Below are 27,469 nucleotides of genomic sequence, written 5' to 3' on the forward strand. Positions count from 1 at the left end.
AGCCAGTGTCCTGCGAGAAAATCCCCCAAAAACTTGGTGTCAGTTTGTTGCTCTCTGCCAGAAGACATCCAAAGTAGAACATTCATTTCTGTCCTTCACTCAACAGGACTGATGCTATTTTAGTTTGATTCTGTCACCAGTTTTGTTGCTGCTCTTAACCCACATCAGAACACCTGGTGCCCACGTGGACCCCTCAGCAATAATTCATTTCAATAATTTTTGAGATGGGAGAAATGAAATGAAATGATGGTCCTTGGTCCAGTGAGACAGACACCAGTTTGACCTTAAACTTGACTCATGTGTCATACATCACTCTGACAATGTGAGGAACCTTGGGGTGATTTATGATCCCACATTGTTCTTTGACCTACACATTAGAGAAATCACTAGGACTGTTTTCTTCCACCTTCATAACATAGTGAGGGTTTGTCCCATCCTGTCTATGGCTGATGCAGAGACTCAGATCCATGCATTTGTCTCCTGTAGAGTGGATTGTTGCAATGTCCTATTCTCTGTCTTACATTAGTCCAGCATTCACGGTCTCCAGTTGGTTCAAAATGCTGCTGCCAGAATGTTAACAAGAAAGCAGAAAGTTTGATGAAATTACACAGATTCACTGGCTTCCTGTCTCTGTGAGGTCTGACTTTAAGGTTCTATTACTAACATAAAATTGTTCACGGACTAGCACCTCCCTACCTAGGTCCTGCATTCTCAGGATGCAGGACTACTTTGTGTCCCTAAGGTTAAAAAGGTGTTGGCAGGCTTGGTTGTACACCATGAAGCTGCTGCAGCCCACACTCACATTGCCTCAATTCGGATGACGGACTTTTTCAAAGTTTAGCGTACACAAACAATCAAATGTATATGTGTGGTTGTTTTAATTCTGATGTGTGTCATTATTACATTCAACTAGTAATAATTGTGGATTAATTGCTGTATTATTGTCTGAGGTAACTGGGTGTGATATGAAGAGATATCACAGAGTCAAAAAGCAAGAGAGATGGATGATGAATGTATATAATATATTCAAGGTTAATGTAAAAATACATATATAAATATGCTGTGTAAATAAATAAATAAATATAAATAAATAAATCATTAAATATATTTACGCATTTTAAATGAGATATTTACACATTCTTATCTTCTCTTATTTCTACCTTCTCTAAAGCCCTGTTTACACATAGACGGTAAGAGCTCCCGGAAGCGTCCCGGAAGAGTTTTTGGCCGTCTTAAGGGTTACACGCCGTTGTTAATGCTGGCACTAGGGGGCGTGGCTTATTTCCGGCTTTACCGGAAATCGTCAAAAAAATTATTCAACATGTCGAATAATTCCAGGAGCGCTCCCGGAGAATTCGCGTGACGACGGAGACAACGCGAACAACGGCGTTTGATACTTTTTAATCACCGTTTCATCCTTCCCCTTCCTGTAGTGCCGCAGTTTACACTGCTGTAATTGGCGGCCGGCGTTGTATCCCTAATCAACGGCGTGTAAAACGGCGATAGAGCCCACATCGGCATCCTCAAGGGCGTTTTAACCGGCGACAGAGGCAGACAAAATGGCGGCACTAGCGGACAGTACGCCGTTCTAAATGCCACCTCCCGGTTAACGGCGTTCCAAACGGCCGATAGGTGGCGGTCAATATAAAAACGCTAGCGCGCTGCATGCAGGCCTCTCACTCACAGCCAGCTCCAGATATTTTTGCAGAGAAGCTCCAGTATGCCTCCTAAAAGAAAATTGGCAGCGGCAAGGACTTACCAAGAGGTCTGGTTCAGAAGCAGAGGGTAGCCCTGTGGTGGAGATGAGCAACACATTGAGGAGGGTAAAAGGAAGGAGAAGAAAATGCTGAGTATGATCTCCCTCCCCCTGCAGTGACAGAGGCATATTTCCTGCTGCTTCAGTCTATAATACTCTGGGGGCGGTGCCTATATGCAAAAGTTCCTGGAGTAACGCAGGATTTGCCTGGATAAGTCCAGCGGTACACAGGGCATTATCAGCAGCAGCAGAACACCGCTGTTCTCACGCGCATCTTAACCTGCGATTGTAAAGGATAGAACTGGGTATTAACCCCGTTGCCTGACGTGTGCCAGATGCTACGGCATCAAAACACCGCTTTATTCAGTGGATTTAGCGGCGTTTTATCAGTGTATTTGTGGCGTTTACGGCGGCCAAAACACCGGCGAAATGCTCCGCCCCTTTCCACCGCGAAAACAGCTGGAACTACAGCTAACTTCAGTCTACATACTGCCCACTGACAAAACCGTCTATGTGTAAACTAGGCTTTAGGGCCCCTTCACACATAATACAAATGTGGTAGAATTGTGCATGAATTGCGCATGAAGCAGGAATCATATGCAATACGTGTAAAATCGTAGCTGCATCCATTGGCTCATACACCTGTTGCTACAACTATCTGCGCACACCAGTGGTTGAAAGGCAGAGTGTCTGCTGTGAGAGTCCATTCGATCTCTCTCACGGCAGATGACGACCAAAATCCAGGTGACACACACAAACATCTACACTGCTCGCTTGGAACTTAGAAAATGTGTGGCCATTCGCACGATTATCATGAAAACAGTCAGCAGGCGATCATTTTCGAGCTGGCTGTAAAATTTGTCTAAGTGCCCCCATGACTGTGAAGTTGCCAAGTACACATGTGGCGTGCCAGAGTGTTGACCCCCCACACACACAATAAGTGTGCATGTGTTTCGTGCGCTCCCCCCTTCCCCCCTCCCACACATGCGTGCGTGTGGTCCCCCTCTGCAGGCGAGGCACCTCGCATCTGATCACAGAGTGATACTTTGGTCTGTGCGCTGAACGGACGGGGGTGTGGCTGGCTGCCAACAGCAGTGGCTGTTGACAACTGTGGTCCTGGATGTCACAGCTGCAGAACACGTAACATGTTTTGATGGACGCGCATGTGTATGCTTGCTGTCCTCACATAGAAATACATAAAAATGTATATTGCTTTTGTGACGGGCTGGAAAGCGCACACATTGACAGGCAGTTCCAGTCTCACAGCTGAAACAGACCATCAGTTCATGTGGACACACAGCAGGTGATCTGAATGTGATGTCTGTCTGACTGGACACATATCCTGTGAGCGGCGCACTACAGGACTACAAGCAAACAGTGCGACAAATACGCCACTTGCAGTCATGTAGCAGCAGAAATATGCCGTAACACATGCCGTTTGGTCAGTTATCACAGCGTTTTTTTTTTCTCTTTTTTAAAAAAAATACGTTTATGTCCTTTTTGATTTCAGGCATTTTTCCGCACCTTTTATAGGACAGTGATGGAAGAGCAGTGGTAAAGTTTCTGGCTGGCAACCACAGCTTTTGTACATTGCAGGTTCAAATCCTGTGGCTGGCATGTATTTTTCTTTTTGTAACAGAAGCTGGGCAATGTTGTGACACATACTCCAGCTGCTCACACAGTGTTACCGGTGTCGTGCACGGGTTCATTCACGCCTGCCAGTCAGCTTGATGTTTTTGTGATTCGCTTATACAAGCTGTTCTGCCATGATTCGCCCTGATTTGTACATACAGTAGTGTTCAGAATAATAGTAGTGCTATGTGACTAAAAAGATTAATCCAGGTTTTGAGTATATTTCTTATTGTTACATGGGAAACATGGAACCAGTAGATTCAGTAGATTCTCACAAACATTAATTTTGTTGGTTTGGAACCAAGATTTTGCTGGTTTACTAGTGTGCTTGGAGTCATTGTCTTGTTGAAACACCCATTTCAAGGGCATGTCCTCTTCAGCATAAGGCAACATGACCTCTTCAAGTATTTTGACATATCCAAACTGATCCATGATACCTGGTATGCGATATATAGGACAAACACCATAGTAGGAGAAACATGCCCATATCATGATGCTTGCACCACCATGCTTCACTGTCTTCACTGTGAACTGTGGCTTGAATTCAGAGTTTGGGGGTCTTCTCACAAACTGTCTGCGGCCCTTGGAACCCCCCAAAAAATCAATTTTACTCTCATCAGTCCACAAAATATTCCTCCATTTCTCTTTAGGCCAGTTGATGTGTTCTTTGGCAAATTGTAACCTCTTCTGCACGTCTTTTATTTAACAGAGGGACTTTGCTGGGGATTCTTGCAAATAAATTAGCTTCACACAGGCGTCTTCTAACTGTCACAGCACTTACAGGTAACTCCAGACTGTCTTTGATCATCCTGGAGCTGATCAATGGGTGAGCCTTGGCCATTCTGGTTATTTTTCTATCCATTTCGATGGTTGTTTTCTGTTTTCTTCCACGCGTCTCTGTTTTTTTGTCCATTTTAAAGCATTAGAGATCATTGTAGATGAACAGCCTATAATTTTTTGCACCTGCGTATAAGTTTTCTCCTCTCCAATCAAATTTTAATCAAACTATGCTGTTCTTCTGAGCAATGTCTTGAACGTCCCATTTTCCTCAGGCTTTCAAAGAGAAAAGCATGTTCAACAGGTGCTGGCTTCATCCTTAAATAGGGGACACCTGATTCACACCTGTTTGTTCCACAAAATTGATGAACTCACTGACTGAATGCCACACTTCTATTATTGTGATCACCCCCTTTTCTACTTTTTTTTTTTACTAATAGCCCAATTTCATAGCCTTAAGAGTGTGCATATCATGAATGCTTGGTCTTGTTGGATTTGTGAGAATCTACTGAATCTACTGGCACTTTGTTTCCCATGTAACAATAAGAAATATATTCAAAACCTGGATTAATCTTTTTAGTCACATAGCACTACTATTATTCTGAACACTACTGTATTCATACTATGTGTGAAGGGGCCCTTATCATGTGCCTGTCTTGTTGTAGAATGATCTCCCCACAGTGATAACACAGTCAGATTCTGTAGAGACATTCAAGTCCAGACTAAAGACGCATCTATTCTCCATCTCGCATGACTAGCATACCAGTGTAGTATGGAATTATGTATTCTTTCCTTGTAATTCATATTATTAGCAACCGAACAGGTCTCAGCCTCAATACATCCAAATTACGGCTGAAACGATTAGTAGAGTAACTCGAATAATTTGATTACAAAAAATATTCAAGGCAAATTCTGTGCCTCGAAGCTCCATTTAATGTTGTAGTACATATGCCAGGTCTATGTGTGATGCTGTAATGTTCCCAGAAAAAAAATAGAACACTAGAGCATGCTCAAAAGCTGTGTAAGAGCTAATCTGTACCACGAAAAGCTACCACTTTCCAATGCGACACAAATAGTACAATAAAGATTTTTAAGAGAAAGAGGGTCCATGCATAGCATCTGAAATAGACTTACTGCACATTTAAAGCAAAACTGACTCCAAACATGAGTAAATGACGTATTTTTATTTATTTTCAGAAATGCCCTCCATTTTCAAAATGGTACACAAGAAGCAAATAGGGCTCACATTTGCAGATATACAACGGGACTCAATGCTGCCTCGTCAGGGGTCGTAACATCAGATCTTATGGATTTTGACCCAAAAAACATAGAACACCGCCATCTACTGGATGGGAGTGTAAATAGCATCCAACTGTCATACGGACGCCATTTAGTGCACTGTATCACACTTAAAAAGAATTTTCAGTTTTGCAAATGCCTTTTTTAACAAATGGAAAAAAAAACATATTTACAAATACAGATTTATTTGTAAAAACCAACACACACATTCCAGTAACTTGTGTGTTGTTTTTACAACCAACCAACCAGTGATGAGAAGGCTCAATTTCCCATAATGCCTTTTGGCATCTGTGCGTTTTAATGCTCAAACTTTCAGAATTAGTGCATGACTTTAAGCTCAAATATATTTGTGATATTTTCACTTTGTAAAAATGACAGCTTTAACGTTGATATCAATAAACTGTCCGGAATTAGTTTGGTTTTTAAATCAAACCATAAGTCAAACCTGCTCTTCTGTTTATGCCTTTTGCCCACAGTTGGTCTCCAATGACAAATGATGACAGCTGTATTGCTGGATATGTGAACGGTGGCAGTAGATGCAGCGAGGACGCTTTGCCCAATATGGCAAGTGTGACTATCCTCACATTTCCCACTCTCATCAAAACAGAGAAGCTGAGGAGGAGAAGGAGCGACCATGAAATACAGAATTCAACTCTTTCTTTTCCTTCTCGTTTAGCAGTTATCTCAAAATCCTCATTGCAATCTCCCTTTCTCTTTGTTCAAATTTCTGCATCACTCTGTTGCTCATCCACTCTCCATGTCCCACTATCTCCTAGGCAGTTTATCATAATCACATCACCTCAGTGTGATGAGACACACTTAAGTCTTATTATCAGTTACCCACAGACACAGCAATGAGATCCACTTAAGCTGCATTACACGTCTGATGGTGCTGCAAACATGAGAGATTATTCATGGAAGAGAGGAGGGCAAGACAGACAAGTCCTGACATTTACATACTTTGAGATACAAATGCCAGAATACAGTAATGTCCACTACTTTATATAGACCAGTGCAGCTGACATCATTACATCAACTGTTTATCCACTGTTGTGGTTAGCAAGGCTTGCTCTGGGTTGTGTTCACATTACGACTATTCAGTGTCTTCTCATTTTGAACATTCAAGGTTGAAGGACACATGGTGATTTCTTGGATCACATGTGGCTACACCAATTATATGAACAAAAGAAGGCCTTTTCCTACACTCAACAAAAATATAAATGCAACACTTTTGGTTTTGCTGCCATTTTGTATGAGATGAACTCAAAGATCTAAATCTTTTTCCACATACACAATATCACCATTTCTCTCAAATATTGTTAACAAACCAGTCTAAATCTGTGATAGTGAGCACTTTTCCTTTGCTGAGATAATCCATCCCACCTCACAGGTGTGCCATACCAAGATGCTGATTAGACACCATGATTAGTGCACAGGTGTGCCTTAGACTGCCCACAATAAAAGGCCACTCTGAAAGGTGCAGTTTTATCACACAGCACAATGCCACAGATGTCGCAAGATTTGAGGGAGCGTGCAATTGGCATGCTGACAGCAGGAATGTCAACCAGAGCTGTTGCTCATGTATTGAATGTTCATGTCTCTACCATAAGCCGTCTCCAAAGGCGTTTCAGAGAATTTGGCAGTACGTCCAACCAGCCTCACAAACGCAGACCACGTGTAACCACACCAGCCCAGGACCTCCACATCCAGCATGTTCACCTCCAAGATCGTCTGAGACCAGCCACTCGGACAGCTGCTGGAACAATCGGTTTGCATAACCAAAGAATTTCTGCACAAACTGTCAGAAACCATCTCTGGGAAGCTCATCTGCATGCTCGTCATCCTCATCGGGGTCTTGACCTGACTCCAGTTCATCGTCGTAACCAACTTGAGTGGGAAAATGCTCACGTTCGCTGGCGTTTGGCACATTGGAGAGGTGTTCTCTTCACGGATGATGCGAAGGAGATGTGTTGCACTGCATGAGGCAAATGGTGGTCACACCAGATACTGACTGGTATCCCCCCCCAATAAAACAAAACTGCACCTTTCAGAGTGGCCTTTTATTGTGGGCAGTCTAAGGCACACCTGTGCACTAATCATGGTGTCTAATCAGCATCTTGGTATGGCACACCTGTGAGGTGGGATGGATTATCTCAGCAAAGGAAAAGTGCTCACTATCACAGATTTAGACTGGTTTGTTAACAATATTTGAGGGAAATGGTGATATTGTGTATGTGGAAAAAGTTTTAGATCTTTGAGTTCATCTCATACAAAATGGGAGCAAAACCAAAAGTGTTGCGTTTATATTTTTGTTGAGTATAATATCCTTGAGAGGTTTACCCTTGCAGGGATATTAGAAAGGTCTTGGAAGTATGACCAACCAGTCTACATGTGTCTTGTGGACCTGGAAAATGTGTATGACCAGTTCCCTTGAGGTGTCCTTATGGAGGGCACTGTGGGAGTATGCGGTACCAGAACCATTGCAATGCACGTTCTGGTCTCTATATGACCAATGCAGCAACGTTGTCCACATTAATGGCATTACATCTGAACTGTTCCCTCTGGATGTTGGACTACACCAGGTCTGCCCCCTGTGACCAATCCTCTTCATGATGTTCTGGGATTTCAAGGTCAGGAATGGTCATGGTGTCCAGTTTGTTGATATCAAAGTTGCACCTGTGCTTTTTGCAGATGATGTGGTTCTATTGGCTTCATCAGGCAGTGACCTCCGATGCACACTGACCACGCTTGAAGTTGAGTGTGAAGTGACTGGAATGAGAATCAGCACCTCCAAATCTGAGACCATGGTCTTCTATCAGAAAAGGGTGGATTGTCCCCTCTGGGTAAGGGGAGACATACTGCCCCAGGTGGAGGAGTTTATGTATCTCAGGACATGTTCCCGTGTGGGTGGAAGTTGGAGTGTGAGATTGATAGATGGATTGGGGCAGCGTCTGGTGTATTAAGGATGCTGTACCAGACCGTCGAGCTGAAGAAGACGTTGAGCGAGGCTTTCTATTCACCAGTCAATTTACACTCCTATTCTCACCTATGGTTATGAACTTTGGGTAATGACCAAAAGAATATGGTTGCAGATATAAGCAGTGGAAATGAGATTCCTCCGTCAGGTATCTGGGCTTACACACCTAGACAGGTTGAGAAGCTGGACGATCTGGGAGGGACTCTGAGTAGAGCTTCTGCATCATGGCATTGAAAAGAGCCAGTTAAGGCAGTTTGAGCATCTACTGAGGATGCCCCTGGTTGTCTCCCATGGAAGCTTTCCAGGAACGTCCAACTGACAGGAAGCCCACAATATACTAATCCAAATAATTTTTTGGAAACAGTATTTCTTTAATTATTTTGTGAAGTATATCCATACATACATACATACATACACACACACACACACACACATATATATATATATATATATATATATATATATATATATATATATATATATATATATATATATATATATATATATATATATATATATATATATATATATATATGTGTGTGTGTGTGTGTGTGAAGACTTCAGACGCAAAACCCTGTATCCCCACCAGACCACTCTTGTTTTAAATAAGGATATTTACCTGATGGAAGCTGTACATCTCCATGAATCATTCTTTCTTGTTATGAAATGGTTATGGTGCATTAAACAAAAGAGCAGAATCTCAAAAATCAACCCTTATTCAGAAATGTGTTAATTAACAACCTTTAATATATTTGGCTGCAAAACCTGGTATCTCCATCTTCAGTTTGTTTACAAAACTCAGTAAGTCCATCACTTTAATGTACGCTAATGCTGTGTTTACTCATAGGCAGTACGCGTTACGAATGTCATATTTGCGTCATTCTTGGCACATTCCTGACATTCCTAATGTCACTTAATGCATCTGAATAAGTTTCTTAATAGTGCGTGTTGGTACGTGATATTCGTGGAGCATGTTTTTGGCTGTCAAAAAATCTTCCGAATGTCACGCACCACCCTCATTTCGCCTCATGTTGTGGAGGTCGCAACTGAGTGTGTTGATCCGTCTTGATTAGTGGTGATCCTTAATAGAGTGTGACAGTGTTCTTCTCTGACGTGTGCACAATTAACCCTCTGGGGCCAACGCCGTCATATACGATGGCTAAGACCAAGCTTTACTAAATTATAAATAACTTTTTAATGATATGAGATAGAAACTTACTTTTACCATCTTTGTACTCCTCATAGAAGCTGTGTGATGACGTGCACAATGTGAGTGTCCAATCAGAATTAGTTCACCGTCACATGGCTTTCTAAAATCCAATCGTAGGGCAGATTTACCTCACGTGAAAAGCCAAAGATCTTTTTCAGGAGTGATATGTTACAAGTTGGCCCGTTTGAATAGCCCTCTGGGTGCTCCAATGAGTACATACTATTAGTACATACTCAGTGTGCCCTGCGCCATTACGCACAGCGAAAGTGAGCAGACGGAGAGCCTCTGATGACAATCTCACCTGCTCAAAAAAAGAGTGTATAACTATCAGGATTGCTCCACTAGTTTGCATGTGAATGTTACTGGATAACTCTGTTGCTTTCTCTGCTTTAAGCACTGTTTACCACATCATATAGACCATTTTGTTTATATTGTTCAAAATGTGCCTTTGTGTTTATTGTTTGAACCTTTTTGTTGTACATGCTTTCGCACAAGACCTCAAATTACCTTTACCTTTATAAATTATAAATTGTTAAAACAGTTGTTTATTATAGTTTGCTGTGTGTTTTGAATAAATGTGTGTGGAAAATAATTTTTCATTTTATTTTTTTCTTGCCTATTTTTGATTGTAAACCTTTATTACACTTATAAAACACAACAAAAACATATATATTCTGAAAGCACAGGTTGTCCTGAAAAAAGAGACATAAAACTTGATTGTGGGATGCAGGGAGAGCTGTTAACAGCAATAATAAAACTTATGCCAGGCGAATGAACTATCCAAAACATGCCCTCGGACCCCAGAGGGTTAAACCCTGCTGCACTGCATTCAGTTTCATTGATGCAGTATGCTGAAGAAGGACAGAGATGCCACTTCTGCTAAAAGTTTCATTCCAATGCTCCTCAACACGCTCCTGCAGGTGTTCCAGCTGCTGCTGCGCCTGATGTTTGGGAAAACAAGTGAGACGAGAGCTTCGTGGAGCCACACATCTGGCTCTCTCTGTCTCCTCCTCGTGTCTGCGCCACTCCATGGCACAGAGCCCAACTATGCATGCAGTCACAAAGTTCTTCTGGTGTAGATTTTGAGAAGCAAACTGGAATGATCTGAAATGTTCAGCAGTTGATGGATGAATATGGGTGTGTGGAGACCACACGCCTCATTCATAATGCGACAGAACTTAATGATACACTGTTACATGCGATAGCGTGCAACAGCGGAACACGTTACATTAATCATAACGCGTGGTATCACGTTGCAGCAGTTCCTGAGGACTCCTGATGCCTCTGCCTCAAATCATCACATTCATGATCAGCAGCCAAGAATGTATACTTTGTGGCATTCGTGACATGCTGTCATTATGTGTAAACGCAGCATCAGAGAGCCTCTCAAGGGCACCGCAATCTTTGCATCACGTGACCGAGATACATGCCAGTGAGTGGTACGCTGTTCACAATGTGTTTTTGCACACAAACTGGGATGGCGCTTATCAGGTTCTGCATACAAACCGCATCTTGACTTGCATTTACAAAAGGATTCATGGGGTGTTGCAGCAGAATTGATTTTGTTATTGGATACGAGCCTCGGTAAGCTTTCACTTGCAATGGTTATCTCATTTTCCATGGGCATGGCGCATTTACAGGGTTTTATGCCTTAACTCTTCCCTCCTCAGATATATATATATATATATATATATATATATATATATATATATATATATATATATTCAAAGTTGTCCTCTAAAATATTCTCTAACATTCTAACCTCAAAGGAGTGCATTGTTTTTGTAATACTAAATCCAGCAGACTGTGCTGTGCACTGGGAAGTGCTTTTGGATAGACTGACATATTTGCACATCTGTCATTTGTCAAAAACAAATCCCTTAAGTGAGTGAAAAGGATGAGGTAGTGATGGCATGCAGATATGCATGCTTAGTCTATACCAGGAGATGTACATTTATTTTCAGACACTGAACAAAAACAACAAAAAACAAAAACAAAACAAATGTGTTCCCTGGAATATACACCCATGAAATATATTACTACTGATGTGGAAAACCATGTAGGTGACCTCCTAAAGTACAGCAAGAGACATTTTGGGAAAACAGGATCTATAATAATTTTGCACTGCTTTTTCTGCTTTCCCCTATCTCAGTTCTCTTAGCCAGCCTTCCACTCTCCTGCTTTTTTCATTGTGTTTCCTTTTCTTCTTACGTCACTGATGTATATTCATGAGGTTGTTATTTGCATTGCTGGCTTCTGAAAGGGGCTTAGCTCACAAAGGTGACAGCCATCACCCATGGGAAAGCGGGAGCATAGAGAGAAAGTGAGGGAGAGGTGAAGGAATAAGAAGAAAGGACTGAGAAATCATATATAGTAGGAAAAGTAAAGAAAAAAAAGGAATCAAAAATGGAGTCAAAATACCAAATGAAACCAAAGACTTTGTGTTCTCACCTCAGTGTAAACTGTTCTACGTTTGAACCTGTCTTCATGTAGACACCGAATGCCACTGTCCTGCCGAGCCTGACTGGGCTGGGTGGCACCAGAACCTCTACGTTTTCATCCAATGTCAATCTCTTGCCTTTAGCTGAAACCAGGCCCACAATCATTGCCACTGAACCAGCTTTCTGCATGTCTTGAAGCCCCACGTCCACTATGGGGCTCCACTGTCCCCCAAGGCCCAAGCCTCCAAGAGGGCCGACATTTGTGCTCTGACCTCTCCATGGTTCATTGACAATGGCAGGGCAGTCATGACCAGGCCCCTCTACTGGTACAATTGAGTAATACACATCCAGTGAGGGCAAAGTCACTTCAGAAGGTCTTTTTCTGAGTTGAGGGGGCATGAACCAAGCTGGTGGAATCTCCAAACGGACAACGCAGATACCAGATGATCCCATAAGTCGGCAGCCAGCAGAGGGCGCTGTTTCAGTAAGGTCTCGGATGGCCAAGGCCCTGATGCAAGGGAGGAGGGCCAGAGGAGGTGAATCAGGCTCATCCCAGCGCCGTCCTGTGAGATAAAATAGTACCTGTAGACAGAAAATACCCTTATGAGGTAAGAAGTGATCAAATTGCCATACAGTGCATCCAGAAAGTATTCACAGTGCTTCACTGTTTCCACATTTTGTTATATTACAGCCTAATTCCAAAATGGATTTTTTTTTTCACTTCAGAATTCTCACACAATACCCCATAATGACAGTGTGAAAAAAGTTTGTTTTGTTAGATTGTTACAAAGTTAATAAAAGTAATAACTAAGAAATCAGAGGTACTCACAAATATTTACAGCTCAAAATTGAGCTCATTTCCACTGATCATCCTTGAGATGTTTCTACAGTTTAACTGGAGTCCACCGAGGGGTAAATTCAGTTGACTAAACATGATTTGGAAAGGCACACGCCTGTCTACATATAAGGTCCCACAGTGCATGTCAGAGCACAAACCGAGCATGAAGTCAAAAGAATTGTCTGTACACCTCTGAGACAGGATTGCCTTGAGGCACAAATCTAGGGAAGGGTACAGAAACATTTCTTCTGCTTTGAAGGTTCCAGTGAGCACAGTGGCATCCAACATCAGTAAATGGAAGAAGTTGTGATCCACCAGGACTCTTCCTAGAGCTGACCGCCTGTCCAAACTGAGCAGTCAAGAGAGAAGGGCCTTAGTCAGGGAGGTGACCAAGAACCTGATGGCCACTCTGTCAGAGCTCCAATATTCCTCTGTGGAGTGAGGATAACCTTCCAGAATGAAAACCAGCCATGGAGCAATAAACCAATCAGGCCTGTTTAATACAGCGGCCAGATGAGATCAACTCCTTAGTAAAACGCATATGGCAGCCCACCTGGACTTTGCCAAAAGGCACCTGAAGGACTCTCAGACCATCAGAAACAAAATCATGATTGAACTCTCTGGCTGAATGCCAGGTGTCATGTTTGGAGGAAACCAGACACCATCACTACAGTGAGGCATGTTGGTGGCAGCATCATGATGTGGGGATGTTTTTCAGCGGAAGAAACTGGGATGCTAGTCAGGATTGAGGAAAAGATGAATGCAGCAATGTACAGATACATCCTGGATGAAAACCTGCTCCAGAGCACTCTTGACCTCACACTGGGATGACCATTCATCTTTCAGCAGGACAATGACTCTAATCACACAGCCTAGATATCAAAGGATTGACTTCAGGACAACTCTGTGAATGTCTCGAGTGGTCCAGCCAGAGCCCAGACCTGAATCTGATTGAACATCTCAGGAGAGATCTGAAAATGCCTGTGCACAGATGCTCTCCATCCAACCTGATGGAGCCTGAGAGTTGCTGCAAAGAGAAATGGGCAAAACCGTCCAAATATAGGTGTGCCAAGCTTTGGGCAGAGTGCTGATAATCCACTGACTACAAAGGTAACAGTGATAACCAAGAACTGCTGAAACATTTACCTGATCTAACTGCTAGCTTTTATTATTTGAATATAGTTTTTTTTGTTTGTTTGTTTGTCTTTGGGGGGGTGGCCCTAAATACCTGAGGAATGGGCAAAACTGCCCAAAAATAGGTGCACCACACTTGTGGCATCATATTCAAGAAGACTTGAGGCTGCCAAAGGTGCATTAACAAAGTATTGAGCAAAGGATGTCAAAACCTATGAACATGTGGTTTAATTTATTTTACTAAATTTGCAAAAAACAAAAAAAAAAAAAAAATTTTTTTTCTTGTTGTCATTATGGGGTGTTGTGAGTAAAACGTTCAGGTCAAAACTGATTTCCTCCAATTTGGAATAAGGCTGTAACATAAAATGTGGAAAAAGTGAAGCGCTGTAAAGACTTTTCGGATGCACTGTATCTATCTATCTATCTATCTATGACTGTAAAATATATATATGGTGGAAACCAAAATAAATAGGAACCCAGCATGAGTATGAAGAGTTTCATTGCTTAAGTCAACAAATATTAAACATCATGTCCCTTTTTAGAAACTGAAAACCTCAGAACATCCCTACACATGGTCTCTTGCAGTATAATCCAATATATTTCCAAATTAATCACTAATAATATGAGAATTTAAATTACATATAATGATAACATTTTAACAATGTGAGCAGAGCAGGTAGCTCAGTGGAACAGGAGTTGACCTACACTTATGTACACCTGGCAGGTGTGAATGAGTTTGTTTGACCTGCTTCTTCAACCTCAGAAACAGCGCCACACTCCATCCCTCCCTCACCCTCACGGATGCTGAAAAATGTGCCTTTGCATCCTCTCGGCTTGGCTACTCTAACTCCCTGCTCTTTGGTATCTTTGGTAAAAACCTGCAACGGCTCCAATACATCCAAAACATTGCAGCTAATTCTGATGAGAATACGTAAACAGAAACACATTACACCTATACTCCTTCACTGGCTCCCCATCACCTACAGAATCCATTTTACAATTGCTCTCATCTCCTACCAATGCATCCATGGCAATGCTTACCTCAAAGACCTAAAAGTTCCCTAAAAAGCCTTCAGTTAATTCAAAATGCTGCAGCTAGAGTACTGACGGGGACTAGAAGGAGAGAGCATATCTCACCCACATTGGCCTCTCTTCATTGGCTTCCTGTTAATTCTAGAATAGAATTTAAAATTCTTCTTCTTACTTATAAGGTTTTGAATAATCAGGTCCCATCTTATCTTAGGGACCTCGTAGTACCATATCACCCCAATAGAGCACTTCGCTCTCAGACTGCAGGCTTACTTGTAGTTCCTAGGGTTTGTAAGAGTAGAATGGGAGGCAGAGCCTTCAGCTTTCAGGCTCCTCTCCTGTGGAACCAGCTCCCAATTCAGATCAGGGAGACAGACACCCTCTCTACTTTTAAGATTAGGCTTAAAACTTTCCTTTTTGCTAAAGCTTATAGTTAGGGCTGGATCAGGTGACCCTGAACCATCCCTTAGTTATGCTGCTATAGATGTAGACTGCTGGGGGGTTCCCATGATGCACTGTTTCTTTCTCTTTTTGCTCTGTATGCACCACTCTGCATTTAATCATTAGTGATCGATCTCTGCTCCCCTCCACAGCATGTCTTTTTCCTGGTTCTCTCCCTCAGCCCCAACCAGTCCCAGCAGAAGACTGCCCCTCCCTGAGCCTGGTTCTGCTGGAGGTTTCTTCCTGTTAAAAGGGAGTTTTTCCTTCCCACTGTAGCCAAGTGCTTGCTCACAGGGGGTCGTTTTGACCGTTGGGGTTTTACATAATTATTGTATGGCCTTGCCTTACAATATAAAGCGCCTTGGGGCAACTGTTTGTTGTGATTTGGCGCTATATAAAAAAATTGATTGATTGATTGAAAGACCTGCTCACTCCCCACACATCCTCCCATTCCCTCCCTTCATACAATACTAATCTTTTCCGCCCCCCCTCGCACCAAACTTTGCATGATGGGAGACAGGGCCTTCTGTGCAACTATGCCTTGTATATGGAACTCCTACCCTGACCACCTGAGGGCTCCACAAACTGTTGAAGGTTTTTTTAAAGTCTTCTTAAGACGTACCTGTTAAGACAGGCCTTTCATAGCTCTCCGTAACTTTGATCTGTTAGTGTTTTAGCTTTTTTATTCCATTTTATTGTCTATTTTTTTATGTTAAGATTTTCTGTTTGTAATCTCTTGTTGTTTTATATTTTTTCCTGTAAAACTTTGATATTTTTATGAATGAAAGGTGCATTATGAATAAAATGTATTATATAACAGCTGAGTGGATCCTTGTCATTTAATTGGTGCTTTGTATGTCACGTGACATGGATTTTTCGTTCCATTTACCGTGCAAATTTGGTTCCATACATTTTGTACGATTTCACACTGCAAACCCCGCCTACATACACACAAGTGAGGGCGGAGTTTAGCTAAACATGGCAGTTTGTTTTGCTGATAGATGAATTGAACGAGGGCAGCACGGTGGCTTAGTGGTTAGCACTCTTGCCTCACGGCGAGAAGGTCGTGGGTTCAATTCCATGGCCTTTCTGTGTGGAGTTTGCATGTTCTCCCCGTGTATGCATGGGTTTCCGCCGGGTGCTCCGGTCATCCCACATTTAAAAAGACATGGAGGTTAGGTGACCTGGGAAATTTATAATTGCTCAGGTCTTCCTTGCAAAAGAGGTCTCAGTGTTAATGGGACTAACCTGGTTAAATAAAGGTTAAATAAAAAAAATTATTAAAAAAGTACACAGTCTTTTGGGGGGGGGGGGGGAGTATCACATACTACATCGTCAGAATTATTTTTGAACAGTTTTTTTTTTTTTAAGTTAGCTGAGAACAATTTTGGAGTCCTATGTAAAGATCGTGTAAGATTTTTTATTTCAAAGCAGCAGTGACACACCAAAATGTAAATCTCTTTTCTATTGTTTATAAATTAATATAATCTCAAATGACAAGGATCTATTTTAACCATTATATTGTATATGAGATCTGTTAGAAAATTATCCGACCTTTTAATTTTTTTAATAAACTATATGGATTTGAATCATGTGCGCTTGCATCAGCCAAGCTTGAACCTTGGTGTGCATGCGTGAGTTTTTTCACGCCTGTCGGTTGCGTCATTCGCCTGTGGGGAGGCTTTGAGTGAGCACTGGTCCACCCCTCTCGTCGGATTTTCATTGTCAGGGAAATGGCTGAGCGATTGGCGCAGCACTGAATCAAATTTTTCCAGAAACTGTGAGAGACAGCCAGGTGGAAACCATTCAGAAGATTCAGACGGCTTTCGGTGAGGATACTCTGGGCGTCACACAGATTAAGGAGTGTTACAACTGGTTTAAAGATGGCGCAAAATGGCAGAGGGCGCGCCGTGCTCCGAGCGGCCATCGACAGGCTGAAATGACCAGATCATTTCCAAAGTGAAGGCTGTGTTGATCCGGGACGTCGTCTGACTACCAGAGAAATTGCACAAGAGTTGGACATCAGCACTTTTGCGGCACATTCCACTGTTACAGGAGATTTTGTAATGAAAGACGTGCGGAGGAATTCGCGCGTTGGGATGGAGCCGTTAATGGCGCATGCCCAGCTGTTACACAATTTCTCGGATACTCACTCGACTGAAAAGCCACCGAAAGCTGTCTGAATCTTCCGAATGGTTTCCAACACAGACGTACTTTTTGGTCCCGACGTGTGAATTCCTCTGCACGTCTTTCATTACAAAATCTCCTGTAACAGTGGAATGTGCCACAAAAGTGCTGATGTCCAACTCTTCTGCAATTTCTCTGGTAGTCAGACGACGTCCCGGATCAACACAGCCTTCACTTTGGAAATGATCTGGTCATTTCAGCCTGTCGATGGCCTCTTGGAGCGTGGCGTGCCCTCCGCCATTGTGCGCCGTCTTTAAACCGGTTGTAACGCTCCTTAATCTGTGTGACGCCCAGAGTATCCTCACCGAAAGCCGTCTGAATCTTCCGAATGGTTTCCACCTGGCTGTCTCTCACAATTTCGGGAAAAATTTGATTCAGCGCTGCTCCAATCGCTCAGCCATTTTCCTGACAATGAATATCCGACGAGAGGGGTGGACCAGTGCTCACTCAAAGCCTCCCCACAGGCGAATGATGCAACCGACAGGCAAGAAAAAACTCACACATGCGCACGAAGGTTCAAGCTTGGCTGATGCAAGCGCACATGATTCAAATCCATATAGTTTTTTAAAAAAATAAAAAGGTCGGATAGTTTTCTAACAGACCTCGTAAAACAAATAATCAATGTGCTTGTGAATGCACATGCAAGCACACAGACATATGCGTGCACAGGTATACACACACACACACACACACACACACACAAAAACTCATGCATGCACACACAAAACAAATCCACTGCACTGTCTGGAGGCTGATAGCAGGAAGTTAGAATGAAAAGTTGAAAATTACTCATTTCTGACGTGATTTTTTTTTTTCACTGCACTGAGTATGTACACAGTCTTTTGTTTTTTGGTATTACACAAATGCACAAGCATCAGTCCGGTTGTGTGTGTGCAGGGGATGACTCTATTGAGACAATGATTTGATTGAGCTAACTGATGCTGCTAACACACACATACACACGCACACACAAAATCCACTCTGCTGTAAGCTGTCTGGATGCATGAAGAACTGTTCTGATGAAAAGCTGACGTGATTTTTGGATGGACTGAGGAACTACACAGTCTTTTTTTTTTAAGGAAGTCCGAAGTCAGTGCACAGCATCACTGGACTACATGTCACAATTTGGACTTTAGCAGCAGTGGAACATGAAAATGTAAGTGCCTTTTCTGTTGTTTATAAATTAATAAAATATCAAATGACAAGGATCTATTTTAGCCATTATATAAAACAAATAATGAATGTTTTTACATTCTTTCCATAGAACGGATAATTTGGTGAAAGCTGGAACAAACCACTCAACTCGACTTTGCCACGTTGGATGGTAAGTTCCCGCTTTCACCTCATGAAATATTCATAGCATTGAACTCATAAACATTCACTATTTGTATATTATTATTATTATTATTTAATGTATTCTTTCTTTCTTTCTTTATTATTTATTTATTTGTTTGTCTGTCCTCTCCAGGGTGTGCCCAGCCTCACACCCTGTGACTGCTAGGATAGCCCCCCGCCCCCACCCCCAGCTCTTAATTGGAGTAAGCAGGTCTAGAAATGGAATGGATGGATTAGTGTTTAAGTTCCAACAGGAACATCTATGATTTCATAATTTGCAAACATTTTTGATCATTAAAATTTATAAAAAAAAATGTTCCCTGACTTAAAGTTACCTGAACTAAATTTTGTAGGAACTAATTGGTCTATAGTAATAGTTTTCAAAGTTAGCTGAAAAGCTAATCTGCTAATGACAAAGTTGGATTTGTGAATTAGCTGTTAGCTGATTAGCTGAACTGTGCCTACTGTCACTGCTTCTCTGGCCTTGGAAAAGGCCCAGTCCAACCAGACATGGCTGGAGAAGTAACCTGAGATGGACTAGTATCCCATCCAGGTGGAGTTGTAGACTCTCAGCTGCTTCATGCTATGGTATCCGGCAAAAACGAGCCTCTGGCTCTGCACACTGCAGAGGGGGACTAAGTCACCATCAAGTCACTCTCAAGTCATGAATCAGCAAGTCCCAAGTCAAGTCTCACGTCATAATAACCACCAAATGTTAACAAGCTGACTTGAGACTTGACTTGGGATGTGCAGATTGATGACTTGAGAATAATTTGACAGTGACTTTGACCCACCTCTGGTAGACTGTAGAAAACTTACTTCTACTTCAATGAAAAATACTGAGGAAACTAGAAAACAAATTAAATTTTGCATAAGTCACCTCTTAAACAATTTTCCTCCACTTTCACTTCATGTTTACATAAGTTACTGCTGAGCAAATGAAAAATGCAAATTATAATCGCTAAAAAAATGCCAAAGAACCCAAAGGACAAAATACAGCCTTTGGTTTTGACTGTTTCAGGCATCAGAAAAGGGATGAGCCTCTTCTGTTACATTATCGTTTAATCATTCAAAGAGTCGGGAGAGTTTTGTGACACAAGTAGGAGATGATAAATGTGAGATTAAAAAAAGAGAGAGTTGTGAGAAACATAAAAATACAAGTACCTGTATCCAGGGGCGCGTTGACCCCACTTTGGGCACCACCACATGACCTTTGACTTTCCAGTTCAGAGTCACCTGGTTGGCTGTCAGCAAGAGATGAGGAGGTGGGCCCTGAAGTAGGTCCACTGGGATTGGCTGCTCAGCAGTTAGATTTCCATAGCTGCAGTTGACACTCGGCAGTGACTGCGGGGCACTGATGCCAGCCTCTAGTCGGTGTACAAAGAAGGGCTCAGTGCGAGATGATAGGCTGCTGTTGCGCATAACCTCCTGACTGATATCGCGCAGGAAAAAGGCGGAGTCGGCACCATTTAGCTGGCACTGGGCAGGGAGATATGTGGGGAAGGAGGAGGAGAAACGGGCCTGGGAGAACTCCTGCATTCCTCCAGTTCCACCACCTGCTGCTCCTGCTGGGCTGCCAGACACTGAAGAGAAGGCAAGATGGCAAAAGGAGAGAAGGAGAAGAAGAAGACAGAAGATGTAACAGCATTACATGACCAGCATTTGGATTTTAGTCATAAGCGATGCTACAACTGCAACACATTACAACAAGGCACCACATTAGATTGTTATCGATTTGAGCTTAACCATAAAGTCAACAATGTGTGAGAGAATCAGAGCATCACTGATTTGTGAAATGCATTTTATAGAACACACAATCAAAGATTCAGTTGTACACATTAGGCCACACATGCATTGCAACACGCCGACACAAAATACGCTGGAGAACAGCAGTTTTCTGCAGAGGAAAATGAACATAAAGCATTAGCATCAGCATCACACAACCATCTGCATTATGCATCACATTTTATTCTCATTTCAAAGGTACAAAAACAGCACACACACACACACACACACACACACACATATATATATATAAATTACACTTTGCACCTTCATGGTACAACGTATAAATCATTGCATATTTTCCAGTTATTTGAGAGAAGACTGGCAGTTTGGAACCTTGGATTACCAGAGTTCATGTTCTGTATCTCATTTCATAAGAGGACAGAGGGTTATGATAACCCACAACCCTCATTCTCCTTTCGCCGCTGTTTGGATTGTCAGCATTATACTAAGAAAGCCACTGAGCCATCCAGCCACTCACTCATTTAAATATCTGTTGAAGAAATGCAACCACAATGAATAATATTATGGTTCAGCAGAGTTAAGTAGTAGATTCCTGGTTCTTATAATGCCGGGATTTCAGATTCGGAACAAGATATTATGTTGATGATGAATGCAAATAATTCCAATGGTACCAGGTGTCTCGGTTGCTTGCAGGCTGGGTAAAGCCAAATAAACCAGCAGTTTATTCAGGTCTCATCACAAATCAATGATTATAGGTTGTATGATCATTTCCATCTTTATATGAAACTAGGAAAGATGTGTGCTTATGTACAGAACCTGTTGCAAAAAATCCTCTTCGTTTCATCGTCAATGTGGCAGATGTGATTCTACAGCTGGGTGGAGTGGGACAATGCAGATGAAGTATCTTGTCCAAGGACACAGACAGGTAGCATTATGGGAATTCAGTGCAGGTCTACATACTGGTAGGGCTAACTCTATTTGGGTTATGTAAGAATTAACTGAATTTACAGTGATGTTCCAGACACCCCTCAAAATTTGGCCATTTCTTACTTTCTTTCTTGAAGTTGTGTAGTATTCCAAGTGGGTCTTTATAATGTTTCAACAGCATTACGACTCTCCACCGTGTCGGACTGCCTTATAGATGCAGGTAGATCGTTCCAGAGAGCAGGGCCGATGTGTATTTGGCAGAGGTGATAATGAATGGCCTGTGTTATCCCAGTGTGTGATGGAGGTATGGACTCTCTGAGTGTCCTTTTAATATAATTATTTTGCCCAGTCATAAATATCCTAAATCTATTCAAATATGATTCATAAATAATTCAACTAAAAAAATTGAGTGTGTCTCGCCTGATAAATATGAGGAAGAAGCTGGCTGCTCTTTGTCTGATGCAAATGCTCAAAACTGTGATGTTGCCACACTGGAAGCTGCAAATCAAAATCTAATCATGTTTTCAAAAACAAATATAAAAATCCTGCAAAACATATGCAGCTACCAGTCAAGAGATACAAATATTGTCAAGGTTAAGAAGAGAAGCGCCACAATGTTGGCTGACAAAAGGTCAGTAAAATGTCCCAAAGAAGTTGAAGCAATCTGGTTGCAGAAGCTCAAAATAATTTGTAAGATATTGTGGTCACAAAAGTGTCAATCGAACAAATGTGCATTTTAATATCTCGCCCGAGTTAATCACCAAATATGAAGGACACCTTAACTGACGCGCCTGCACAGGGATGAACAAACATCCAGTTTGTGTGCATTTGAGTGCATCCATGTGTCCCAGGGTAGTGGAGTGTGAAAATATAATGAGGGTGGGACAGTGTAGCGCTGTCTGGGGTGCGTCACACTGAGATGACTTCACAAAGAGAAAAATAATGGAAGAGAAATAAAGTGACACCCCAGTGCAAAATAAATAGTAAGCTGGTTTGGTTATGGTGCATGGGCGCATCAGGATGAGTTTGAAGTGAGACAGACAGAGGGAAAGTGAGACAAGGAGAGGACAAAGAGAATGGGACGGCACTGAAGTGATGCATTTGGGGAAATAGGAACTTGCCAAATTAAAAGAGCATATTATGACAACAAGGTGATTAAGTAGGGGTTCACTCAATTGAAAAAGCAACTTTGTGTTTCATATGTAATATCCCATTGACGTGTCTGCCACCTGCTGGATAGTTCATGGATCTGGGATGGATGATGGAGAATAACAGCTGTGGATGAACTTGCAGCTGGTTTGTATGCCACCTGTTGCACTCTGGGCACATCATGTGCTCGCTGATGCTCTCTGACCTGACACCTGTCTTTCTGTCAGCGTAAACTCACAAATTAAGCTAGCGACTGCGAAGACTGACAAAATGACCACTAAAGGACAAATATGGGACAAAATATACAACAGATTAGTAAGTTAATTGGAATGGATACTTGTGGCTGAGGATTATAACTTTTTTCTTTTTTCATCCTGCAAAACAGTGATGATAAACGAGAAAATTTATTCCCGAATTTTGCTGAACTTGTGCAACACCCTTGTTTCGGAAGATTGTCCTGGAGAATCAGATTAGATTATATTAGAATAGATTGAACTTTACTGATCCCTTGCGAAGACTCCCTCAGGGAAATTGAGGTTCCAGCAGCATTGTATAACAGCACACAAGGTAAGAAGCACACAGAGTATCAAAAGTGAAAGTAAAAAAGGATAAGAGTTTGCAAATATAGATATAAATGTAAATAAAAGTCCCTTCAGCTGCTCCCTTGTTTGCACTCAGGGTTGCCACAGCAAATCCAAGGTGGATCTGCATGTTGAATTGGCATAGGTTTTACGCCGGATGCCCTTCCTGACGCAACTCCACATTACATGGAGAAATGTGGCAGGGGTGGGATTTGAACCTGGAACCTTCTGCACTGAAACCAAGCGCATTAACCACTTGGCCACCACCCCTGCTATAGATATAAATGTAATACACAATATAAATACCAGACATACTGATCAATATGAATTTACTGGCTGCTACTGTTCCTCTCATTCCCGTCCTCTGTCTTCCTGTTACTCCTCCTCCCCCTTAGTGAGGAGGAGGAATCCACATCCAATGTAAGACTTGATGTGTTGTACTAAATGGCAGCTCATTCTCTGCTGTTTCAGAACAACGGTTTTAAAATAGTCAGCTTCACCCTAATTATCCGATGTTGCAATATAATAAAACAGGTAAATGTAGGGCTATAGTTAGTGAAGTGCCTGTACATGCCAATATTAAAATTAGGCCAAAATTTTGAACTTGACCTGTTACCTTGACTTTTAAGTCATTTTTTTTTCTTACAATCAAATCACTTTGTCCTTAGTTGACCTTCATTCATCCCACCAAGTGTGAACCAAATTGTAGAAAAACCCTTTTGAGTTATTTTGTTCAAACAGTGACAGATAAAGACCCACTGCTCCAGAAACAATATATGTCTGTGTAAAAAGTGAGCGAACATGCGACAAGTTCCATCCATTTTCTAAATCTGCTCACTCCAGTTAAGGGGCCCCATGGAGAAGGGGGGTTCATCTGTCTCAACAGTAATTGAAGAACAAGAGCCTTTTTTTTTTTGTCATTTTACATAAATATATGCAACAAAACTTGTCCTCTGCATTTAACCCATCCTAATTACAGTTAGACACAATCCAACCTCTAGAAGCAGTGGGCAGCCACAGTCTAGCACCCGGGGACCAAGTCCAGATGTAGAGACACTGCCATGGCCAAGGGCAGAGAAAAGAGAGCAAGAGGGGGAGAGGGAGGTCCCAGACAGGCTGCCAGTCTGTCATAGGGCCAACACATATAGACAAACAAATTCAGTCACACTCTCATTCATGCCTACGGTCATTTTTTTTTTTAATTCAAGTTTTTATTAGAGTTTTCACTTGGTGCATGACAATCACACAGTACTTTCCAGCATCAACAAACAGGGCTCCCGTACACAAATGAAAATATCCATCCACACTTTTCAGGTTTCAAATCCTGCAAAACCTCGGAGAGTTCGCCGCGCTGCGAGATCTCAGTAACATTGATAACTGCATTGAGAAACTCTGATCACGCTGCACTTTAACTGCTGCACACGGACAACAGCATTAACATCGCAACATAAAACTATTTTTATATTGTGCCTAAAACTCTCATGAATATATTCTCTGGGTTTATAGACGTTGTTATTGTGTTTGTTTTATGTAAACATGCGAGAATCACAGGCTGTCTCTCTGTTATTTTCAATAGGAGCTGCTGTGAGCTACACTCGCTTCCTGATCATGTCATTCTGGGGGAAAGTGAAGTTTGCTCTTTAACGTCTTGATTATTGTTCTTTACAACACTGTTTGTCCTCTTTGTTCCAGACTAATATATATAATATGTCTGAAATTCGGTTTGCATTTATTAAATTCCACGCAGATTAAACGTAGCAGACACGGATTATTCGTTATAATTGTTTTAGCAAGTTCTCAGGGTATCATGCATGCAGTCACTTATTAACATGATGAAAAGCATAAAAAATACATTTTTGTAGTATAATATTCATTTACAATTGTCATGTGGATTCTCTATGTTGTTTTGACTGCAGCGACTCTCTGGCATGCAAGGGATTATGGGATACATGAAAACCCTGGATAGCACTACAAGACATGGAAGATCTAAAAAAAATCAAACAGAATAAATAAAATAAAATGAAATACCACAAGGAAGACAATCAGCCGTTGTACCGCTGATGGGCAACACCACCAATGCAAGACCAAATTGTCTCCCAGTCTGGTGGTGTGGTATCATCCCTGTTATTTAAATTATAAAGCATACATTCACATGAAGCAGCCTTTATCATCATGTTTACTCATTCTTTAAATTGTGGGGCTTTGGGGGTTTTCCAATGTTTAAGAATAATCCTAGCTGCCACTGAATCCCCAGCCACGACAACAGAGAATTTTCTCTTTGATATGTGAGCCATCTGTCCTTTATCACCCAATCAACACAGTCTTGGACAGACTGGCACAGTTCCTTCTAACAAATCACTTAGAATACATACAACAACCATCCAGAAGCTTTTGATAATTGGACATTCCCACAGACAGTGTATCAGGGTACCGTTATCATTTTGACATTTCCAACACAATGAGTTATTCATGAAGCCTAATCTATTCAGTCTCACAGGAGTCTAATAATATCTTTGTATAATCTTATATTGTGTAAATTTGCCTTTACATTCCCTTAAAATTTTTCCACATTGTAAAATTATTTTTCATCCATTCCTCATTCCCGAAAAAGTCAAAAGCCTTTTTCTCATAAAACCTTCGAAGTTTTTAGATCAGTGCTGATTGCAGAATTCATTCTTCTGTAGAATATTGAGGCTCTGTGATGATGAGGTGGTAAAATCAAATACTCCGAAATATAGTTGTCTTCCATTTGCCGATCTAGTGACATAACATATTTCCTTATGTGAAGATATTTCCAAAAAGGGTCCTTTCCCTTTAGGTTATATTTACTCAATATATCATTGTAGGACATAAACACTTCACCGTTATACAAATCCAGTGTAAATATTCCATGGTTCCATGGTTGAGACAATATTCCATGGTTGAGATATATTCCATGGTTGAGACAACTCTTCCAGTAGACTTGTGTTTTACCAACACAAATTGTAGGATTGTGCCACAAGGATGAATATGACTGTTTACAAAGAGATAATTTAAGCATTTTGTGTATTTTCATCCAAAATTCCTTAGAATGCAGCATAACAGAAGTAGAGATTCTACCTGATTTTTGAGCGAGGAGCTCTATGGGTGTAAAAGGGAAGGATAAAGATTTTTCTATAACAGCCCAGTCTAAATTGTATTGTCCAGTCCAATATATGGCAAGTTTTGGCATGTCAAAGGAGATATTGTACAATCTTGGGTCAGGTAGGCCCAACCCTCCCTTGTCCCTGGGTAAACATATCTTCGTTAACTTGATCCTGGGCCTTTTCCCATCCCAGAGAAAAAGGTTTAACCAGTGTGTCATATTGATTAAAAATGGATGGGGGCACTGTAGCTGGCAGCATCATAAGAGGATAGTTGAACTGTGGTGAAACCACCATTTTAATTACATTCACTCTTCCCCACAGTGTCAACCTTATTTTATTCCACTTGTCCAAATTAATTTTTATCTTTTGTAAAATTGGATCAAAGTTTAACTGTGACATTTCTTCCACCTCCCTGCATATTTTAATTCTAAATATTTCATTCCTTTTGGTATCCACTTAAAACCAAATTTTGCCATTATATCTCCACTACTAAACCCAGATACTGGCATTGCTTCAGACTTTGTCCAGTTAAATTTATATCCTGATACATTAGAATAAAGTTGTATTGTGTCTGTCAGGTGAGGTGTTGAATGACTTGAGTCTTCCAGTAGGACCAGTATATCATCTGCATAAAGCAGATGATATACTAATTTGAGTTGTTTGCCACCTCCCTCTATACCCCTTATATCTGCATTACCTTTTATGATGACCGCCAGTGGTTCCAATGAAATACTGAACAAGGGTGAGAGAGGACATCCCTGTCTCATGGCTCTTTTAACCCTCTGGGACGGCTAAGACCAAGCTTTACTAAATTATAAATAACTTTTTAATGATATGAGATAGAAACTTACTTTTTTTGCTGAAAAGGTAACTCCGCGGACC

The 27,469-nt window shown here is 41.5% G+C and overlaps 1 protein-coding gene across 1 annotated transcript in view; it reads right to left on the minus strand.

Moving 5' to 3' along the window:
- si:dkey-215k6.1 (transmembrane protein 132D) overlaps positions 1-20,635 on the minus strand; it is a 685,562-nt gene extending 664,927 nt beyond the window's left edge. The window contains 2 exon segments of the mRNA XM_034170963.1: positions 12,103-12,674; positions 20,221-20,635. Coding sequence (XP_034026854.1) covers positions 12,103-12,674; positions 20,221-20,595 — 947 coding nt within the window. The 5' untranslated portion in view covers positions 20,596-20,635.
- Positions 20,636-27,469: the final 6,834 nt, after the last annotated feature.

This window comes from Thalassophryne amazonica, chromosome 5 (genome assembly GCF_902500255.1).
Source record: "Thalassophryne amazonica chromosome 5, fThaAma1.1, whole genome shotgun sequence".
In the NCBI taxonomy this organism is placed as follows: Eukaryota; Metazoa; Chordata; class Actinopteri; order Batrachoidiformes; family Batrachoididae; genus Thalassophryne; species Thalassophryne amazonica.